This window comes from Nuphar pumila, chromosome 3, assembly GCF_984573655.1.
Source record: "Nuphar pumila chromosome 3, dmNupPumi1.hap1.1, whole genome shotgun sequence".
In the NCBI taxonomy this organism is placed as follows: Eukaryota; Viridiplantae; Streptophyta; class Magnoliopsida; order Nymphaeales; family Nymphaeaceae; genus Nuphar; species Nuphar pumila.
In genome coordinates this window covers 12,456,993-12,479,648 of record NC_143251.1, presented here as the reverse complement: position 1 = coordinate 12,479,648, position 22,656 = coordinate 12,456,993, and the positions used below count along the sequence as shown (strand labels likewise).

The following is a 22,656-nucleotide window of genomic DNA, read 5'->3' as shown; positions in this document are numbered from 1 at the left end:
GTCTGTTACGACCTCCACGGCCTCTTCCACGACCTCTACCTCTGGAAGAACTAGGTAAACCATGTCCTCGTCCATCGGTGACAACAAGAGCTGAAGTCTGAGAGTCCCCATGAGGCGGAGGAAGGGTAACAACAAGACGGCTTAACCGGTTGTAGGCATCAGCTAGAGTAGGGATCTCAGAGCCAGTAAGCATTTACACCTTGGCTACTGAGTAATCAGGAGATAATCCTGATAAAAAATGAGCCACCATAGTCTGCTCCTGATGGGTTTTATGATTAGTGCAGCAGGGAGGACGAACAAAGTTGAGCCTTTCATAGGCTGATTTAACTTATGCATAATATTGGGAAAGATTCTGATCACCCTGCTGCAACTGAAATATCTCTTGCTCAACTTGCAAAATTCTACTGACATTTTTGTCTTGAGAGTACGTGTCACGTAATGAATCCCACATCTCCTTTGTAGTAGAATAATAAATTAAGCCGTCTGCAATATGTGGTTGAACATTGTTCATAATCCAAGACAACAATGTCATTATCTTCCTGCCATGTGGCATATTTCCTAGTTTTCTCTATTGGTTCCTTTTCTAACAATATGTTTTCGACGATGTCCTGACACAGACATCATAAAAGTCCTCGACCACCTTTCATAATTATTTTCGTCCAGCTTTACGGACGACCCATAAGAGAAGGGATTAGCAAAAGCTTTGTACTCTGCAGACACTTCAGACCTTTGTTCACCATCACTAGACTTTATTTCAGCCATGGTATTCACCGTTGACAGTAGCTAGCCAATGAGCAGGATAATAATAATAACCAGAAAGTAATCACAAGCAATCTGATAGTAAAGAAATAGATTTTAGTTGAAATAAAATCTCTGTCTTGCAATATAAATAAATAAATATATATATATATATATATAACTTTTAAAACAGATGACCTTTTGCAGAAACAATTCAAGTTTAACCCTTACCCTGAACGGGAACTGTCTATAACGGGACAGTGGGGAACACAGAGAAGTGTGCAAATCTGAGAGTCAAGGCGTTCAGATCAAAACAAGAAGGGAAGGATCTTGAAAACTCCCATTATTAAGTCCTAAAAAGGGATAAAAACAACGCCAGGATATAACAAAATAGACAACAAGTTCTTGCTTCATGTCGGGATAACTTAACAATATTATCAATAAGATAAAAATTGTAGTTGATTCAAGATAATTGAAAATAAGCACATTTATATGAAAATATTCTCTCTTCTACCTTGAGTATTACCTCTAACTGGGCTAACTCTATAGAATCTAGAATCAAAATCAAATTATTCGTGTTGAGTTTCTTTAAGGAAACTATCAATTTCCTTGATATGAAAAGAAAGGAATTTGTTCTTAGTATCATAAAAGCAATTGATGAAAAGATATTGATAAAATAATTTCATATGAATAAAGATAATTCTTCAGAGTTTTGGCAGTTTGATATCTAGGGTTTACCCATGATGATCTTTTGCACTCTTTTACATAGAGAATGGGTTTTCTTGAGATTTGGCGAGAATTTCATCACATCAGCATTCATCTTGGCGATGTTCGGATTTTCCCTGGTAGGACACGTCACATACTCCTTAAACTTGGAGATGATCCGAGTCTTCTTTAGTCCTAGGAATTATATTAATGATGTTGTCTCTCTTATTAGAATCTCTTGATGATCTTTTAAACTCTTTTGAGACATAAAAAGTAAGCTTTCTTGGGATTGGGCGAGAATTTCATTGCATCAACCTTCAACTCGGTGATATTTTAATTCTCCCTAGAAGGACACGTCACAAGCTCTTTCATCTTAGAGATGTTTTGCATCTTCTTTATATATATATATATATATATATATCACAGACGCCACCAGCAAGATAATAAATCTGATCACCACTATAAAAATTAATTTCAGATGACAAAAATTGATTTCAGATCTGAACTTCAACAAAAAATTAAGCAGATCTAATTAAATTTGATTCCAACGACAGCAAGCACTACAAATTTAACACCTACCACATCAACACGACTCTGATACGAGCAAATCTGATTCCAACGACAACAAGCACTACAGATTTAACGCCTACCACATCAACACGACTTTGATACGAGCAACAGTAAGTCAACCACACCATTCAGATCTGATCCAACATCAACGCTCCATGCTACACGACACCCAGTTACTGCACGATCTCAGATCTGCTCCACCCAATCACAGAATGATTGTTGATCTGATGCAACACGATCATGATGTCAGATCTGCTCCACGCAATCACAACATGATAGTAGATCTGATGCACCACGATCAATCAATATTATTGAGGCGTCATCAACAAGGAGCAAAAGAGGAACACACGATCTAGGGTGTCTAATCAGATTTGCATATTGTGCAGAACTAGTTAGATCCCGGGTCGTGAGACAGAGGAAAGAACCTAGGGTTCGATCAGAAGGAAGATCGAACATACTAGATATAGGCTAGGAGGAGAGAAGAAGAAAGAAAGAAACTATGATAAAGAGGGAAGAAAGAAATTCAGCCTAGGCGTCAGATTCTCCCAAGAACGAGAGGCGCTTATACCATGTTGCAACTTGGTTTGAGAAAAGATAAAAAGTCTATTCACGATTAGCCCTAATCACCCTTAAGTAGTGATTAGGGTCAATAAAGAAAATTACAAAAGAGACCATTAAAAGTTAAGATATAAACAAGACCACCTGATAACTTTTCTGATTTCCAATAAACCCCTCACGATAATAACTCTCAACATATATATATATATATAATAAGAGTCCAAAAGTTGGACATAAATGACCTTGGGTGCGTTGACTGCAATCAGGGTCAGGTTGACCGCACCGGGTGCCGCACCCACACGCGCACCCGCATCGCATCGACGCGGGTGTGGCACCCAGTTGGCCGAGTCCCTGTGACATAAAACCTATCCATAGCTAAGGCACTGCAGACCTAGGGCTGTCAATCTCGCAGGTGTGGGTTAGACCATCCAACAGATTGACATGCATTTGGTCATTTGGTAAAGCCCCTACCATATCCAGTTAGATTAATTGTTGGGTCTTCTATGGAGTTTTAATATTCCCAATCGATAGAAACCTAAAGATAGGTAAATTCAATGAAGATCGTGATCCGATTAGATTATTTTATGTGTACATTTAGATTCAGTAGGGGCAAGGAGTAGTTTCAAAGGGAAAACATTTTAAAATTTTAGACAAAGCATAACTTTCAAACTTTAGATATATGCAATGAACCATGACCAATGGCACAACATTTCTTTGGTAGATGCAAACTGAGTTAGGCTAAGTTCATGTTCGTATTCAATGTTTATTAATAAAAACAAGTCTTTTTCTAGCTAGGACCTCAAGTGTTTAGCCCATATTAAGGTAAACACTTCCCTATGATCAAAATTAAGTCCTGACTCAAAAGTTGACTGATGGGGCTTACATGACCCATTGAATTATAAGGACTCATAATGTACATGTGCCATGCACACCTGAGAACCATAATACAGGGTAATCTCTCATGTAGTCATGTTGATGTGACAATCATCACCATATTTAATGCACTCAAAATACATTGAGTTTTTATGGACAGAATTGTCACAAATCAAATCATGACCAGTTTTATTGTGATGATTCATTACATACAAAGTTTCTTAAAAGATTGAGTAATTTTAACATATCCGTGAAATATATTGCCAAGGCCACATCACTAGTGCCTCCAATTGTGCTGGCACACAACAAGTTTAATGTGTGGAAATGTATGGGCAAAGGGCAAACAGCACCCATGATCACTAAAGATCATTTTTACAGTGTTTTTCAATTTTCTGTTCCTAGTTATTACCAAGTCTTTGCATCAATGTGAAAGCAAATACAAGTGTAAACATCCATGAGATTGATTGGTTGCAATTGAATGTGTTCAACATAATATATTCGAAACAACAACAACGACAACAATAATAATAGTTTTTATTCAATCGATTAGCCCAAAAAGGCATGCAAGGCCACATGGATTTCCTCAAATAAGGACATGTACAACTACTCTGGATCGCATTAACTTCAACTGTCTTAGCCTAAACCTTTCCATTTCCCAATCAAATGCTTATTTTATGAATCTTGAGAAGGCTTCCAAAGTACCTAGACATCATGCCTCTGATCAAACTACAACTTAGTTGAATTTGGGTGAAAATATAGTTTATTTGATTCTGAAATCTCTGACTAGTACCAACAGCAGATTTCTGTTATTATGGCCAAAAAGTCAAGAAAAAGATAGATGTTATTTAGATATTCTTCTGACCATGTTAAGGGGCCCCATAATAGGGCCACCTATCTTTCTAGTTTAATTTAAGTATAGGACCTTGAATCCTTGATAAGCTGATTCACATGCTAAATCCAAAAGCTTGGCATGAGGCTCATCGGGGTCCACTTGCGCTATTTCTAACTATTTGAACAGATTATGCAGGGCATAGGTTCTAACTAAGACTTGATACCATTATTAAAATCCTTTCCAAAAAATTGGCTTTTGTATTGAAGCATATTTGTATTACTAGGAACACTAGACAAGAGTGGCATTGTGATTTTATGGGACTACAGAAGAATTAGGGCTTTGTAAACCAACAGTGAAAATAAAAGTGTCACAGAGAGAGAGAGAGAGAGAGAGAGAGAGAGAGAGAGAGAGAGTCCATTAACCTCAAACAAAGGCCCATGGACAAATTTGGGACATGTAAATATGATTACAAAGAAAGTAGGCAGTTAAGTTTCCATCAGCTGAAAGGATGGAGTCCACCACTGTTACACTTCGAAGACTTTGAAGAAAGCCTCCTTATAGTCTAGGTAGCAGTGGCTGACTGACCTTATTTATCTTGCAAATCCCTCATGCTTGATAGATCTTGATCCATTGTAATGGGCCGTTAAACAATGGATAACACTTTGTGTGCTTCCATCAGCAAAATGATAAACAATGTCCAAAGGCAAGCAACCTCATTTTGTTTTCTCTATGATGACAATATTCATACAACTTTACTTATTTACTAACCAGATTTTAGCAGAATTTTTTATACTGTAACGCACATTAACTATTTCTTGCACCTCCCTTAAGCAGTGTGGAGCGGCTATATAAGTGGGATTTCATTAACTTGCAAACATTCAAAATTCAAGTCCATTTCAGACTCTTGCAAGGGCATGATCAGCTATGTCACATGGGTATGGGTACGGGTGTGGTGGGTACGACACGGCAATTTCAAAAAATGCAGGTATGGGGACACAACTATATATATATATATATATATATATATATATATATATATATATATATATATATATATATATATATCACACAAATACAAAATAAACTGAATATAATCTATATCTAAAATATATATTATACACTGAAAATATAAAGTTATAAACAGAAAATATAATTATAAATTATAAATTGAATACAAACTTGTATGTACGAAGGGTAAAATGGTGTGTCCAGGTGTCGACGTGTGTCGACACGGGGACACGTGTGTCGACACGAGGACACGTGTGTCGACACGAGGACACGTGTGTCGACACGGGTACAGAGGAAAAGTGGAGTGTACGTGTGACATAGATGATCAGCAATAGGGACTGGTGTTTCCTATTCACCCAAAGATTGAAATTACAGGGCCTACAAACCCACCATTTCATAAGCTAGGTTTCTCCTTGAGGTACATGCTATGCTATGTCACAGGGATTCGGCTAGCAGGGTGTCGCACCCGCGTCGACGCGACTCGAATCGACGCGGGTGCGGCACCGGGTGCGGTCAACCCGACCCTGGGTGCATTGACCGCACCCAGGGTCATTTTTGTCCATTTTTTTTTTGGATTTAAAAAAAAAAATTTGCCCTATGAAATGAGCTGTGGAATTTAAAAAAAAAATCTTTGGGGGGGGGGGGGGGGGGGGGGGGGGGCGCTGCCCCCCTATAACCCCCCGCCAGCGGGAACCGCGCTGGGGGGAGCCCCCGGACCCCCCTTCCTGCAAGGGCAAAAACAATGAATCAGGCTCCACAACTCAGCACTTTCATCTTTGGGGACAACCATATAAGATAAAAAAATGGTAAAAAGCAAGTTGGGCACACATTCAGATATACATCTAAAAAAAATCAATGCCTCTGCAAACATAAAACAAAAGGCTTCTCATGAAGAGGGATCAGTCTAGGAAGTTAATAAGTGTGTTGACTTCCATAGCCATCTGCAGGTGTTAACACATGACCATAAAATACACCCTTGAAGTTTAAAAATGACTTGGCGGTTCCATGCATTAATGGACACCAGTAGCTATTTTTGCAATTTTGTGTAAAAATAAGTTACACACTTATTAGCTGTGCATTCAAAATGCACAATTATTAATATGTTTTCCTAATAAAAATTACTAAAATGTCCATAATTGTGACAATTAATACACCTAATCACCATATCAATTTTTAAATTTGTTAGGGGCATAAAATTGTGGTGAACGTGCTAACATGCATAAATGTCATGGACCTTAACAGCTACCATACATTCATACATATACACTATACATGATATATATATATATATTTACATTTTTGCCCCTGCCGCACCCCCGCACCCGGGTTTTTTGGAAGTGCCGAATCCCCGCACCCGCACCCGCACCCGCACCCATGTGACATAGATGCTATGCATGCTAGGGGAAACCTTTACTGGGATTTAGACTCATGAATACTTGGTTAACAAAAACAATGTCATGGATCCAGTCACATCTAGGATTGCCCCCTCCCACACTGTACAAGCTTCTTCCAATGTATACAGCTTTCTGGATGTAGATGTTGATATCTAAACAGAGAAAATTTTTATTAAAATAGTTAAATATCTCCACAGGCTTTACTGATTGGACATGACTTCTACTAGTCATGACACCTCTTCTTGGCTTGGCAGGACCCTGTAAGTCACACCTGGCCTTGTTACAATTTGGTGTTCCAATGACATTGTAGCATCACATGCAGCCCTTTAATCTCAGTGTCATGCATGATAGCCATGACCATTATATGTCGCTTCATGTCCCTCTAGATCTGCCCATGACCTATCATGAATTTCATGGTTTCCACTTCTAATTTTCACAATATTTGAGTTAGCATCTCTTTATTTTATGTTCTTCATAGGTCGATGGATTTATTTTGACAAGTGTTATTTTTGTTGATCTCATTTGCCTTACAAGTATATTTCATGTCATTCTGCAATTTTTATTTGCTAATTAATATGAGATAAATTAGGGTCTGGAATTGGATAGGTTATTGTATTCTAGAGTTAAGGCTGATAATGATGGCCATCGATCACAGTTTTGTTTTCATTAACTACAGTTTTATATGCTGCAATTTTTTATTGAACCATCAAATGACCGTTTTTTCTCTCTGCAAATGTGGGTACATGCTGTGTATCTTGAGGTCAAACTTCATCATTAGACATAGTAAATACCAATTATTATATGATCACCAATTTAGAAGATATGCCCATCCACGTGCAGGAAAAAAGAAACAAAGATCTGTGAGAACATGCACATGTTTTTCAGGAATACATGTTCTACAGTCCAGACAACATCCTGAATATGAACCACCATTTAGAAGATGCAACAATCCACATAAGGAAAGAAATTGTCATCCTCATAAATCAGCCATACTAAAACCAAAAAGGATGCAAGAAGTTCTTATAACAAGATAAACAATTCATACTTGATATAAAGAACAGAACATACCCTCTTGGTCCTGCATCACCCTCTTCACGTACCCGCAGTGTACTGCCTTGACTGACTCCAGGAGGTATCTTTACTTTTATATCCTTCTTAATCCGAATACGTCCTTCACCAGCACATTTTCGACAATATTCTGATATAATTTGGCCATCCCCACCACAGGTTGCACAAACGGAGAGCTGGGAACAAGCAAGAGAAGCAAATATTCAAGTACATTAGAATACATATCCAGGACTCAGTACACCAGAAAAAGGGTTAATGGAGTATCAAGAACAGGCAGCTTTTTTTTTTTCAAATCATACAATGAAAATAGCAATCAATCTCAGGAACTACCATCTTTGCTCACATGAAAAAATATATGCAACCACTTCAGCAAATTAAGAAAGTGCACTGCTTGTCTTAGCTTTCAATTTAGATCACAGTCACCTAAAACTCTAGGGAAATTCAAAAAATAAATAATAAAAAATTAAAATCTTCAAAAAGTTTAAAAAACTGAATTTCGTAGAAAAGTATCATGATATTAATTAACATGAAAACATTATGATATTATTGAGATATTTGAATTTAAATGTTTTCTTGAATGTCATAATATTTTTCTTTTTTCATAAACCTTTAAAGATTCATTAATTTTGAAAAAATATTTGGTGCCCATGATTTAAATAAATGAAGTGTTTTGCTCTCAATATCCAAAGCTCCTTGGGCCACAAGAACAATAAGATCCCTCATACATTTTCTTCTACTAAAGTTTTCTCAAAAAAGAAATTGATGATGCATATCAAGATCAACAAACAAAAAAGGCTTACATACTTGAGAGAAAAGACCAAATGGTGTTTCCTCTGTCCGCATCACTTGACCCCTGCCACCACAAGTTGAGCAAATTCTCATCTTTGAGCCCGTCTTTGAGCCGGTACCAGTACATGCATCACAAATCTCCAAGTGAGAGAGCTCAAACTCTTTCTCCGCTCCAAATATAGCCTCTGAAAACTTCAATGACATATCGTACCTGCAACAACCATGATATACTTGAACTATCAAGCTATCAATCGATTATATTGGAGGGAAAAAATGTTTTAATCTCAAATTGAAAATATCAAAAAATATGTAAGATAAAAGAAATCAGTCACTTATTTTGCGTTGACGAAGTCAGGCAGGCACCTATTTTGTGTCTATTAAGTCAGCCAATGTTCACAGAACTTTCTAAATTAACAGGGGATCCTACATACTCAATTTGCAGTCAATCATCCACAAGGGCTTGTGAAATCATTTTGAAGCTTATTTTGATCAAAACAATAATCATGAGGAGTATAGTCAAATCATTTAACAGGAGACAAACTCTTGCTGCCTCATCTCCTGAGAAACTACCTAATAAATCTTGCAGTCAAGCATAGCAATAGGGTATACCAACTGCTATTGATGGCAGAACAGACTATACAAATGAAGCAAAGGACAAGCTCAGGAAGTTTTAATTTCAAAGCTCGTCTCACCGTAGGTCATCACCCCGTATAACAGTGGTGCGTTGGCCAGTTCTGAAGCCAGTCTGATCCATGCTAGAAAAACCACCCATACTTGCACCAAAGAATGTCTCAAATAGATCAAAGGGATTGGTCTGCAAGGGAGAAAAAAAATGAAAGGGTCACTTGAAAGAGAAAAAGAAACTTATTCATCTTTGGAAGAAAAATCCACACCATGCTGGATAGTGCTATTTTAACTTGAGGGGATGTTCTGCGTATGTCTCCATACCTATGTAGTCAAGGGCACCGACTAGTCCTCCTAGTCGGCCTAGGCATAAGTAAAACACCTAGGCTTTGCAAGTCCTAGGTGGGTACCTTAAAATGTACCAATTTTGACGACTAGGCGTCGACTAGGGTGTCTAATCAGCAACTAAGCTGCCCCCACCTAAGCGCAAAAACAGTTTATTCATTTTTTATTATTATATATATTTTTAAAAATTGTACGATGGGAAGGGGTTTAGTTTTAAATGATTATGTTTTTTATATATGTGTATGTTAACTTGTTTCTGATGAATTTTTCTGTTAACGGCTGAAAGTGATGGTGGGCGTGTTTTTGTAAATTTTTCTATAAAAGCTTCAAAGCATGTTTCTAGCATTACTGAGTATGTAATATGTTATCTATATATGTTTGTGAAAGGCGGAAAGTATGATTGTTTTGTGTGTGTGTGTGTGTGTGTCTCTCTCTCTCTTTCTCATATATATATATATATATGCATGCTGATTATGCTATGAATAAAATATGTATGTGTCTGTTACAATTAATTTTTCTGCAAAAAACTCAAAGCATATTTTGTTGATTATACTGAATAGGTTATGAATAATTGAATATATATATATATATATATATATATATATAATATTCTGGTTATATATATTTTGTGAAATCATGCATAATGGTGTAGTTGTCTGATGAAAACATCTAATTACCAAAAAAAATAAATATATTTTTGTGTACACTTTGTATATTTATTTTTATTTTTTAATTGAGGTCTATGTCACATGGGTGCGGGTGAGGGTGCGGGGGTGCGGCACTTTCAAAAACCTTGGGTGCGGGGGTGCGAAAAAAAAAAAATATATATATATATATATATATATATATATATATAGAAGGGGGTCCAAAATTGAAACTTCTAAATAAAATCATTTAAAACTTCAAAATATGGGTTTAATTTACACGTTGGACTTTAGGAGACCTTTCCTATTCTCAATGAAAGATTTTAATTTCCAAGAATCTAAATAAAATTATTTAAAACTTCAAAATATGGGTTTAATTTACACATTGGACTTTAGGAGACCTTTCCTATTCTCAATGAAAGCTTTTAATTTCCAAGATAGATTTTAGGAAACCGTTTTCTATTATCAACACTTTCCAAAGCTGCCTTGTTGATAAACTCGTTTTATGTTTTTGGTGGATGAGAGGAAGTTTTATTACTATTAAATGAGAGAGAGAGAGAGAGAGAGTTTAATGAGAATTTATTCACTTGAAAATAATGTTGTTCAATGCATTTTAAATGAATTTAAAGCAAGGGTCTCTTTTTTTTTATTTTCCAAAGCAGATTTTTTTAATCCAAAAAGTGGACCAAAATGACCCTGGGTGCGTTGACCACACCCAAGGTCGGGTTGACCGCACCGGGTGCCGCACCCGCATCGCATCGACGCGGGTGCGGCACCTGTCTTGGTGAATCCCTATGACATAGATTGAGGTATTAACTAGTCCGGCTAGTCCCGCCAAGTCCTCGACTAGTCTTTTTATGGGCCTACCGACTAGGCACCGCCTAGCGCTTTTGACTACACAGCCCCATAAACCAATAAATTTCCCCACGCTCTATATCACAAGGAGATGGAAAAAAGAATATGTGACATGTCATCTTGGTGGAATTTTTGAATTGAAAATAACATATGAAAGGACACGACACAAGAGTGAATTGAGGTATCCTTTTGAAATAGCCCAAACTAAGAAAATATAAATTTTTTTGTCAGTTCACTTTGTGAAAATGCATAGAAATACCATCTGTATGCTTGTAAAAAGAATATGCACTTGTGACAGTGCACAGGAAGTTCATTAACCAGATTAAACACATGTGAACCGAGGTATAAATGCAGAGTTACTGTGGAGATAGGTTTCTCTGCACCTCATCAATCGTTTTACAGCTTGATGCAAGATATCTTTGGGATCTTCACGTATTCTGCTCTAACTTTTCATGGTTCAAATATTTTAGGGCAGCCAAAAGAACAGTAACGAATATTTTAACAAATTTAAGGTTGTCCAATATTTTTGCCTTTTGTTGCTTGTTTTAGTGTGCTTTTTGCCTGTCACATAAACACGGATATGGGTAAGGACAAGATACAGGCACATTTGGTATGACACGTGAGTTTTGTAAAACAGGAGAAGGGGAGATGGCCAATATATATACATACACATATATAATCTAAGTTAAAATTTGAAATGTAATGCAATCAATCATAAATTTAAAAGAAAAAACACATAAATAAATATAAAATAAACAATCCATATTACAAAAGAAATAGATAAAGTTAAGGACATGTGTCGACTATATCTGGCACAAGTTTGACCGTGTTCATGAAGTATCGAGGTGTGCCAAGCATCGTGTCTGGTCTCATGTCATGTCGACACAAGACACACATGCTAAGTGAAGTTTCCATGTGACAAGTTTGTATATGTGCATGTTGTGACATAGGATTGGAAATGTGCATGTTGTGTACCTTCTTTATGATGCTAGTATGGTGGTTTCCAAGACTTGATTAATTTAGAGGATGAGTTTACTGAACCCAAGATGAATGATACAGATGAACATTAACATATCTTAACGTAGATCCTTTCAGGCATTCTAAGACTGCTTTAACCAATGACCATTCTAAAATTTTTTGCAGTTTGCATCTTTCATGTCTTGAAATGCTGGAGAAGAAATAACAATTAAAATAAAGAGTTTAGAAATTACTAGATGTCTAGCTTTTTTATTTTCTTATTAGGGTCAACAGAGTTTTGCCCAATGACTATTTGGGGTATGATTGATTCTTTTTCAATCTGGGTTGGTCCAGGAATTTTAAGTACGTAGTCTGGTGGTAACTATAGGAGTTTCTACAATTGACTGATAAATTAGGGATAACAGTCTACTCGTTGCCTTGTTCATCAAAATTTCCCATGCACACTCGAGTAAGAGGTCAGGAAGGTTTTCTCTTCAACTTCCCACTAATTGACCTAAAGCAATGAAAGGAAAATTTCCTAATCATCACCTACCTAAGTCAACCTCCACAATTACAAGTAAGCTGTAAACTATTTAACTAAGACACCTTTGCATGCTAAGGCAGAGGCTGTATAGCCATCAAGAAAACAAACCTACAATAGCAGCACAATCTCCCTAACACAACTCCCACACTTACAGCTACGTTAAGTTGCCAACTAATTATATAAGACACCTTTTCATGCCAATACAGAGGCCCTATAACCATCAAGAAAACAAATCTACAATAGCTGCCTGATTTTGAACATACCGCATATGCTCCAGCTGAACCCCCAATTGGACTCTTCACCCCAGCTTCACCATATTGATCATATAAAGCCCTTTTCTTATCATCTGATAACACCTGACAGTGCAGTAGTTTAGAATTCAAACAATGTTAAGAAATAACAAAATCGGATACAGACTTGAATAACAGAAAGCAGCTTATGCCTAGTAACTTTACCTCCTATGTTATTTATAGCATCGCCAAGAACTAAGAAACGGAAATAGATTCACAATACAAGGGGATTAAAGGAGCAATACACATACCTCATATGCAGTGCTTATCTCCTTAAATTTTTCAGTTGCCTCAGGTTGTTTGTTTACATCAGGATGGTACTTCATGATATTATTTTTGAATTGCAAGAAAAATAAGAAAATTTTAGATTTTGAGCATGGCTAAGATTGCACCAAAATAGTGAGATTAATGCATCAACAGATTTCAAAAGCCACAGAAGATATAGGAAGAGCTTCATACTCTGACAACCAATTTTTCGGTTTTACCAACATCCTACATGATATGTCAAGCTGAACTATGAGAAAGATATTTGTCATTACAAATTCAATAAAATTCACATTTGACATGGATTCACAAATCAATAATATCTTGTGGTAACAGATATAAGCAAATTTCGGACTGATGGATTCTCTTACAGTTATCAAGTCACATAAGACAAATTTCTAGCCCTTCAGGCCCAAAAATGATAAATTAATATGGCTGGTGTGGAACTCCCGAACCAGTTCCATGCCACCACGGATCTCTAAATTTTTCTATGCTAGATGAACTTTCAGATGCAAGAAGTGGCTTGAGTGCTAGAGATTCAAATCCTCTTCAGCAACGATCCCGTTCTACAACAACATAAGGAAACAAAACCAGCCCATATATCTCATTTTAGCTACCTCCCTTAAGGAGAAGAGAATCTCCTAAAATAAAATGTCTATAGATAAGTCAATGACCAGACACTGTCTACAATTCAGCCTAATTCAATGGCTTGCTAAGTCCAAAGAGTAAAGTAAAAATCTAAACCATGCCTTTAGCTACTTCCAGCAAAACTGAACCAAAATTAAACCCAAATATACAACAATTTAACTTGGAGAACGTTACTTCTCTTCACTGCCACAAAGATAAAGCAAACCGGTAACAGATAATGCATAAGATGGCTGAAAATCAAACATCTTGAAATGAAACTCCAACAAACAATCGATCATCAGCGCAAACAAATCAAAATGCTCTTCTACAAACACCAAGACTCATACCCAACATGCACTTCAAAGTCCCAATAAGCTAAAGAGCCCATCTCAAGCAATAACCAGACACCCAACTTCAGAAAATAAAAAAACAGGAATAACCACAGATATATCTACATCATTACCTGGCGGGCGAGCCTCCTGTAGGCGGTCTTGATTTCTTTGCCGCTGGCCGTTCTTGGGACGCCCAGAACAGAGTAATAATCTGCAGAAACCACGTTCCGCAGGCAATCGAGGCCACCACCTCCGACCCTCTTCTTGCAGTTGCAGGAGAAAGCGATAAGTGGATCGTTCCAGAGACTCTGCCCCCCATTTAAGAAGGATGGTGCACCATGAAGCGGGTGGTGAATAAGCTCAGACTTCAATCTGACGTTTCTGAAGATGGGTTTCTCTGGGGAAGATGAAATGGGTGAGAGATTGATTGGGTGGTAGGAGAGAGAGAGTGCCATTAGAGAAATTGAAGAGGAAGACGAAGGTGGGTCATCTAGAAGAAGAAGAAGAGAAACGAGAGAGACGATGAAGTCTCTAGATGTATGGACCGAAATTCCAAATGTAGCTTTTTTTCGTTCCTTCGAGGGATATTATCGCTAGAAGAGATTGTTTTGATGGTTATTAGTAGTGGCTGATTTGGGATTTTAAGATTGGGGGTGCTTTTAGGCGGGGGTCTGGGTGTCTGTAAACCAGCGGCCGTTTGGTTCAGACTTCAGAGGATAAAGGGGTGATGGGCCGCTTTATCCTCTATGGTTTTGGTTGGTGAAAACCTGAACCCCCACAAGCTGCAGCAAGCAAGAGGGCCTACTACTCGCCCGCTATTAACATGAAGTTACTATCCTTGTCACGACCCATTACGTGAAGTTACTCTTGAGAGAGACAGAAGAGAGAGAGAGAGAGTCGTGGGCCTTGCAGAAACGGTGATTGAGAAAAGGAGCTCTTTATAGGAACGTTTCTTTTTTTTGGTACGCGACATGAACACTGACAGTACAGTACTATAGTTGCCAATCGTCCGAGTTTCCTAAACCAGGTGCGTCACTCAAACGGCGTCAAAACTTGGTTAAGAGGGGCAAAATCAAGTTTACGCAGAAAACTTGGTTTTTACGTAGGTTTTGGGCGTCATCCAAAAGGTGCCTTCAGGGTTTTACCCCCAATGAACTCACTGAGTGATTGAGGTAGTTAATTAAAAAAAAAAACAAAAGAGGATAATGCTTGTGTGATTCAAACTTCAAGACCTCTTAGATATGATAGTGTCATCTGACCATGCAGCTATCTCATTTGATCTTCAATTACAGTGCATTTGATTGTGAGGTAAGAAAACCCCAAAGACTTTTTTTAAGTGCACAAGAATCTAAGGCCTCAGACAAATCAAACATAGGCTGGATCTTGCCTGATCTGAAACTTAATTTGAATTTTGTACAATAAACCCACGTTTGAGTCCAGATATGAATGAGATCCAATGATGTAAAGTTGAATTTGGACATGAAATATGTGGTAATGTTGGACATGGTAACAGAAGATCGAAATCAAGGGTTTTACGCGCAAAATGCACAAAAAAATTGGATTGCACACAAATCCAAACATAAGACATTGATTTGAATCCAATTCTAACCGGAAAATAACTTGAATCAAATCTAAATACCATTTCAAATCTTTGAGAATGTATACATAAAAACAGTGTCAAATTTGGATGGAAGGTCCAACCAAACCTGATCCATTTTACACTTGTGACTAGGAATGCTCGGTGACAACCTGTCCAGTACCACAGTATCACTTAGTGTGGTTAGAACCAATCGTGTTTGGGCAAGGAAGATTACACTCATTCACATTGGTTCATCCTGCAAGGCCCTGAGAGCTCGGGTTAGGCAGACCCCCACCAGTTATTCAACTGTACCACTGGGTTTTGAACCTGCAACCTCTTACCACAAGGAGACATGCACTGACAGCTCCTACCAACCACGTGGAGCCCCCGTTGGTAAGCTTGATGTGATCTTGGCTTGTCTTTGTGATGAGTTGAGTGGAGCTCGAGCATGTGAGGAACCCAAGCCAAACAAAGTGAGCTGGCTCATTAACACCCCCCCCCCCCCCACCACCACCACCCTAAAAAAAAGTTTTCAAAGTTGGACTGCCTTATTAATAGAAAAAAATAAGCTTGAAGCAACTCTAAATTTATTACTTACAAGCCAAACACTTCAACTATTCATTCTACACTACATTAAGCGATATAAACTAAAAAATAGATCTAAACTATACTTATTACTACTCAATGAGCCTATATAAGACGAGATGAGCTGAATATCTATTGTTTGTTTGGATCACCAAGCCTATTTTATGATTTTTAATAAGATTTTACAAGCCCCAAGGGGTTTGGTGCAGTGGAGGTCGCCTTGGCCACTAGACCTGTGGTCAGGGCCGCCTCAATCCCACGAGTGTCAAACCCCTTGCATTAATGAGAACAAGGGAGATAAGCCCTTGCCAAGCTGAAGCCGGGTGAATCCTTGGGGGCAATGGGTGTGCCACAGGTTTACACCATCGATAAGGGGATTGAAAGTACAGCAGGCTGAGCCAGTGTGACTAGGTCTCTGATCACAAAGGTGGTTTCGCCATCCTTCATGGAAAAAAAAATCTTTGCAATCTAAACATGTCGAACCATACCAGATATCCACTTTATTTACTTTTGCAAACAATAGATTCTTTTTATACAATTTATCTGGAAACACTCCAATTTTCAGGGTAAAATAGAGGTCTCACTTTTCTCTCCTCATTTTTCTCCAAGCTCACAGGGCCAACAATAGAACAGAGAGAGAGAGAGAGAGAGAATAAAGTGATGAATGGACATCACAGAGAGTTATGATGAATGCACACGATCAACACAATCAGCATCTATGAGATTACAACAGAGACCTCAATAACTACATGATATACTAATACCCCAGGGACAATTTACGAATCAAATAAGGAATCCCCGCCCATCTCTGTTCTATACCAATGTAATATATCCAGGAAAAAAACTAGAACACATCCGGGTGAAAGCGCCCAGGAATAGAGCTACTCTGTTGTGCCTGCTGTAGATGCATTGTCAATGCATAGTTATTCACCTGAAACACCAATCAGGAAAACAAAAATCTTAAGTACATGAAGATATTGTTTTCAAACAATCAAGTGCGCTCTACCTCCAACATATATGGGGGCCAAGGAATACAAACCTCAAGTGTCCGCACTTGCTCCTGGTACTGAGCGACAAGCTGCTTTAGATGATGCATCTCATGACCCCTTTGGTCGTATTCCTTTTGGCGCTCATGCTGGATGGTCACAGCTCGCTTAAGGATTTGGTTGTCGCAAAGAAGAGCATCTACTTGTTCCTTGAGCATCAAGTTCTCCTGGCCAAACAAAAAACAAGCTTAAGAAAAACAAAGACCAAGGCAACTCATGACTAAAACAAGCAAAAACTGATCTGGTGTGGGATCATTATCGGCAGAACTGCAACTCAATGTTGAGCTGCCCATGAATGGAGCAGGCGGATGAAAAACCAACAATCTATCGAGTGTGATATTTCTCTGTTTTTTGCCAGGAAAATCTTGGAAATATAAAAGGAAATCTAAAGCACTGGGAAGAAGCAAAAGGAAAGGAATATAATAAAGAAAAAACCATTTTCCAATAAGCTGTAACTAAAATGAAAGACAATAATACAACGGGAATATACTCACTTTGCCAATAAAGCCAATACAATTTATCTAAATCAAAGATATAATAATTTCCAACAAATGCCTGGTTCAGAATCCCCTATTTTGGACAAGCAGCTTCACAGCTAACAAGATACTGTTCAAGACCATCTTCTACCTGAACCTGAACATTTGCAGATAGATTAAGGGCCAGTGATGCATGAATGCCGTCCACAGGGAGGCAGACAGCTGTTTATTTTTGCAGATAGTATTGTATTCATCAACGGGGCCAAGATTTATAAAGGAAAGAAAGAGGCTGGTTATGGAAGCAAGAGTGGGCACGAGTGAGGAAAAGAAAGGCCTGAAGTTTGAAATAGGATGTCAGATAATGCTGCAGAGAACAGCCGTGGATGACTCACCTCTAGAAGACTTTGGTAGGAGAATATTTTTTATTACCATCCTTATGGGTTAAGGAAAATGCCTAAAATTCTGAACAGAAAGGCACCCAATAGGCCAATACCTTATAACATGCAGAATTATCACGGTCTTGAATTTCCAATGTTGAACTATGTTAATCTAGTAAAGATAAGTGAATAGAAAAATACCTTGTGAAGGTTTTCTGATACAACCTCGCCAGCTCGAGAGACGATCGAGCTCTCCAGCACCAATAAAATTCTTGAAGCACGTAATCTTGCATCATTCACATCAAAAGCATTCTTCATTTCTCTCACAAGCAACTCCACCCACTCAGAGCCATCAGCTGGAAGATCGGTAGGAGATGGACCGTTGGGAGACACTTCACCATTGACCAGTATAACTATCAATGATAAAAGTTGAAACCAAAAGGTGAGTAAATCTTTCTTCAATATAAAGACCAGCCAATACATTACTTGAAATCCTGACAAAGAGAAGACAGCAAATACATAGTTGGCAAACCCGGAGAGCCGACTCCATAATCGCCTGAGTCGACCCCCAAGTGGGTCACCGATTCAGGACCACCGATCCACATGCCCTTTATGTATTTTTTGTCATAAAAGGACACTTGCTATAAAGAATCATATAGTTTTAAATCATAAATATTACCAATTATGTATAGCTAAATGCTTGTATGGCTTAGTCATTGATGTCATGTGCTAAATTTAGTGATTAAACAGTTTGGAGTTTGATTTTTTCCAAATCTTAACACTAGAAAATGCATAGTCCTAACTCGCCTGAGTTACTGATTCGACCCGCTGACTCTATCTGAATCCTAGTCACGAGTTTGCCAACTGATAATATATATAGGGTGCTCCCGCAGCACCTACTCCATATATACCATTGGATTATTTTTAATCCAACAGTTTAGAAGAGGTTGGAATTTGCATGGCTTGCCATCTTTAATGGTCCTAAAAAAGTAAATGAAGGGGAGGCAGCGTTAATTTTGATGATTTTCAATTATTATTAACATCTGAGAACTAAACGAGGGAGGCGTGAGTGGTGATGGGGGTAGATTCCAAAGCTAAAAATTAAATGTGGCTGACTTATTAATTTTCTCTCTAATATTATTATCATGCATCAATGTCCATCATCCAGAGTGAAAGAGAGAAAACATGTATCCATTCCATGATCCATCCATGCACTCATGACATGTATCCATTCCATACATGTTTATCATCGGTTCATGCATTTATGCCCATGCATCCATTTATATATATGAAAGAGGGAAGCGCATGGATGCATTCCTGCATGCATCCATGTCCATCATCCATGCATGTTATGCATTCATGCCATTCATCCACATGCATGAAATATGAGAGAGAGAGATCAACTCATTGATTTCATCTTTGGAAACTGCCTCTCCTCCTCCCTCATTTATTTCTTTACAAATCATTAATAATGGAAAACCATCATTTAAGTTCTATAATAATTGTAAAAGACAGAGTTTCAAAACCCATCTAGATCGTTGGTTTCAAAATAATCTAACGGTTTAGAGGGAGTAGATGCTGCGGGAGCACCTACTACAAATCATAGTTGTAGATTGCATCTTCTTAATCAGACCTTATAGATGTACTTAACACAGTTTATTTGATAAGAATCATGTTTTGGATCATGTTTTTGGACATCAAAATAGGTTTTTTTAAGTCATGAAATTTTGGTACATTGTGAGCCATTGATTTTTGAAGATCATCAAAAAACCTACATGTATGCCATAATCACATGATCCAAAACTTGTTTACCACTAAATAATTATTGTAGATCATATCTATAGGGTCCGATCAACTAAAAAAACACTCAAATTTTGAAAATCTGAACCTTCTATTAGGTGGGAGTAGGTAGAGCACCCTGTATATATGAAAATGGGCTCCTCCAAGTTTCCATAAAAGACATTGGTCTTAATTTGCAAATATCATTATTCTTTACTTGTAAGTGTGAAGCCGTGAACACAATGGTAGAAAAAGAATTACTGAAACTTTAAAAGTAACCATTGTCACCACCCCAAGAACTATGAAAATGAGACATATGTACCTTCTGCAGATTGCTGAGAAATTACTACCTCTTTAACATCAGATTTTCTCTCAGGAGAAGCCATGTTATGCTCTCCAAAACAAAGCTCATTCAAACTCTTGATTGCAGAATCCAAATCATTGCCACATGCTTCAAGTGCTTGCCCAAGAAGCTGAAAGAGAGGATTCAATGAATTATTCTATAGATATTTCTTTTAAGAGTAGCAAATAGCACAAGCAATTTAACTGGATAAATTTTATATGTACACCTATGAGCTCCAAACCACCAAAAATCTTTAACAAGTGACAAGACCAATAAAACCAACACAGGAAATATCGATTCAAAGAGATTCATCCAGACATGCAAAGCAAGACCACAATTTACAGGCTACAAGCAATAAAGCTGCTCAGACTGCACAGTCTAAGTCTGTCATTTTAGCAATTTAGCATTATATAGAGCAAAATAGCAACCAGAGCAGATATTGTGACCTGATGGTAACACCAATCCTCGGAAAAAAATAACTGAAAAGTAACCATCCGCCAGAAGATATAACAAAAAAATGTAAAAGAAATGCACATCACAGAATCAAATACGGAGAGGTGTTTCTTCATTATTTGTTCTTTTCAATGTCCCATGGATGAAGCTTCAAAAGGGTGTCAGAGAAAGCATCAAATGAAATAAAGAAAAAATGATTCTTTAGATCTCCTAACCTGGTACAAGTAAATATATCAAGAGCATATGCATTATCAGCAGCACATACAATTGCCTTAATTAGATAGCAGCAGAATCTCTCATCCACCTCATATCTAGATAATTATGAAACTCAGAAAAACATAGTTACAATGATTTGAGAAATTTCAGAAAATCATATGCAGCTTGCATTCCACTCACTCATAATTGACAACTTGACAGTTGCATGAAATACGATGTCTTGACCAGCTTGAATCTCACAAAATAAAAGTAGAAGCATCAAGAGGCAGATTGTGCTTGATGGTTGCAGGAAAATTATTTTGATAACCGCAGACGAGACCAAATTGATAAGATCGCAAAAACAAGTGTCAAATTCCAATAGAATCAAAGAAAGCAACTTGATGTATAGAGAGGAAAGGATCCAAAGACTGAGAACCGAACAAAGTCATCACTAAAGTTCAGAAGTTCTCAAATGTTTCAAATGGTAACCACTTAAAACCTTAAACGATCACAGACAATATAACCAAAAAAGGGAAAAAATGATTTGATTCATCTAATCCAGATATTCTGATAGACCTATTGAATCCAATTCAGAATTTTATTCCCCAACCTTCATCCATCAACAGATAACGACCAAAACCAAATAATTCGGATCAAAAGAAGCATAATTTGATCGAAAAATCAGGAAAACAGCAAAGAAAGATAGGCAGTAAACGGACCTTCTCGTCCATATCTGGGAAGATCTCCCGAAGCTGCGAGAGCGGTGAGTCCATGGTGGTGGCGACCACCCTGGTCGGCGAGAACCGGATCGGTGAGGTGCTGCCGGACAAGCGCAATCTCTTCGAGACGGGTGGAGGCGTGTGAAGCTCTTCAAATAGGGACCTCTTTCCACAGACTATCGCAGACATGGTTTCCGGCACGGATCGACGTAACTCTCGACGCACTACACTCCCATGCAAATTCCTCAAACCTTAGAATCCCGAAACCCTAACCCGACCGGCGACGGAACCCCGGGCCCAAAACCTCGGAGCACACGGAACTCCTCTCTCCCTTCCTTCAAAGTGGGGCATCAGAGAGTTTTCACCGAGGAAGAAACCCTCAATTCCCCAACATGGGTGAGACGGAAAAGGATTCTTCGGCGAAAATTAGGAGGGTGGTAGGCGACGGATTTGGCTCTCGGATAAGGTTTCGTCGATTCAGAGAGGGATATGCAGGGGAGGGACAACGGGAGGGGTGGCCGGTGGGAGGGGTTTTATAGCGTAATAAGCTTTTTAATTTGGATTGGGCCTTTTATGGCCGTCCATCGTGCTTGATGGAGGATGACCTGTTCGGAAAGTAACGATCACGATTTTTTCCACACTGTTTTTCTTTTTAACAAGCAATTATCTGACTACTGAGGTGTGACTTTTTGAGTTCCATGTTCACGAAATTATCCCTCACACAACTTGAAATTATCCCTCACACAACTTCAAGCAACCAAAACAGCCTTTTTTAATTCACTTTTTTTTATCGGAATATGAAATATATTGATGATAAGAGGAATGGGGAGTATGTTGGATAAGTTCATCTGTGGTTAGTGGTCTAGTTAACGTTGAAAATGAGCTGGTATATTATTGAGAACATTGGAAAAAGAACCGGTGTGTCATTGAAAGAAATTCATTTTATCTGAATATCAAACAATGGTAATGTAAATAACCATCTAGTCTCCCCCAAATAAGAAATAGGGAAGGCAGTGGACCGGGGCGGTGGCGGGGCCGGGGGACCCATCTCAAAATCCGAACCTCCATCCCTGCTTCCATCCTCGCA

General features: G+C 38.1%; 2 protein-coding genes across 2 annotated transcripts in view; both read right to left on the bottom strand.

The window, feature by feature from the left end:
• The window catches only part of LOC149842002 (uncharacterized), a 29,338-nt gene extending 14,527 nt beyond the window's left edge, over positions 1-14,811 (bottom strand). Inside the window, exons 1-6 of the mRNA XM_089998827.1 lie at positions 14,149-14,811; positions 13,046-13,114; positions 12,768-12,860; positions 9,228-9,349; positions 8,551-8,746; positions 7,747-7,922 (exon numbers count right to left, since the gene is read on the bottom strand). Of these exons, the coding sequence (XP_089854953.1) occupies positions 7,747-7,922; positions 8,551-8,746; positions 9,228-9,349; positions 12,768-12,860; positions 13,046-13,114; positions 14,149-14,472 (980 nt within the window). The 5' untranslated portion in view covers positions 14,473-14,811. The remainder of the gene's footprint in view (positions 1-7,746; positions 7,923-8,550; positions 8,747-9,227; positions 9,350-12,767; positions 12,861-13,045; positions 13,115-14,148) is intronic.
• A 2,018-nt stretch (positions 14,812-16,829) lies between these two features.
• Positions 16,830-22,070, bottom strand: LOC149842001 (uncharacterized). The gene is made up of 5 exons (XM_090001243.1): positions 21,570-22,070; positions 20,182-20,332; positions 18,282-18,493; positions 17,221-17,394; positions 16,830-17,112 (listed from the first exon to the last, which is right to left on the bottom strand). The coding sequence occupies exons 1-5, from the start codon at positions 21,756-21,758 to the stop codon at positions 17,026-17,028; spliced, it is 813 nt and encodes a 270-aa protein (XP_089857369.1). The 5' UTR covers positions 21,759-22,070; the 3' UTR covers positions 16,830-17,025.
• Between the last annotated feature and the right edge of the window lie 586 nt (positions 22,071-22,656).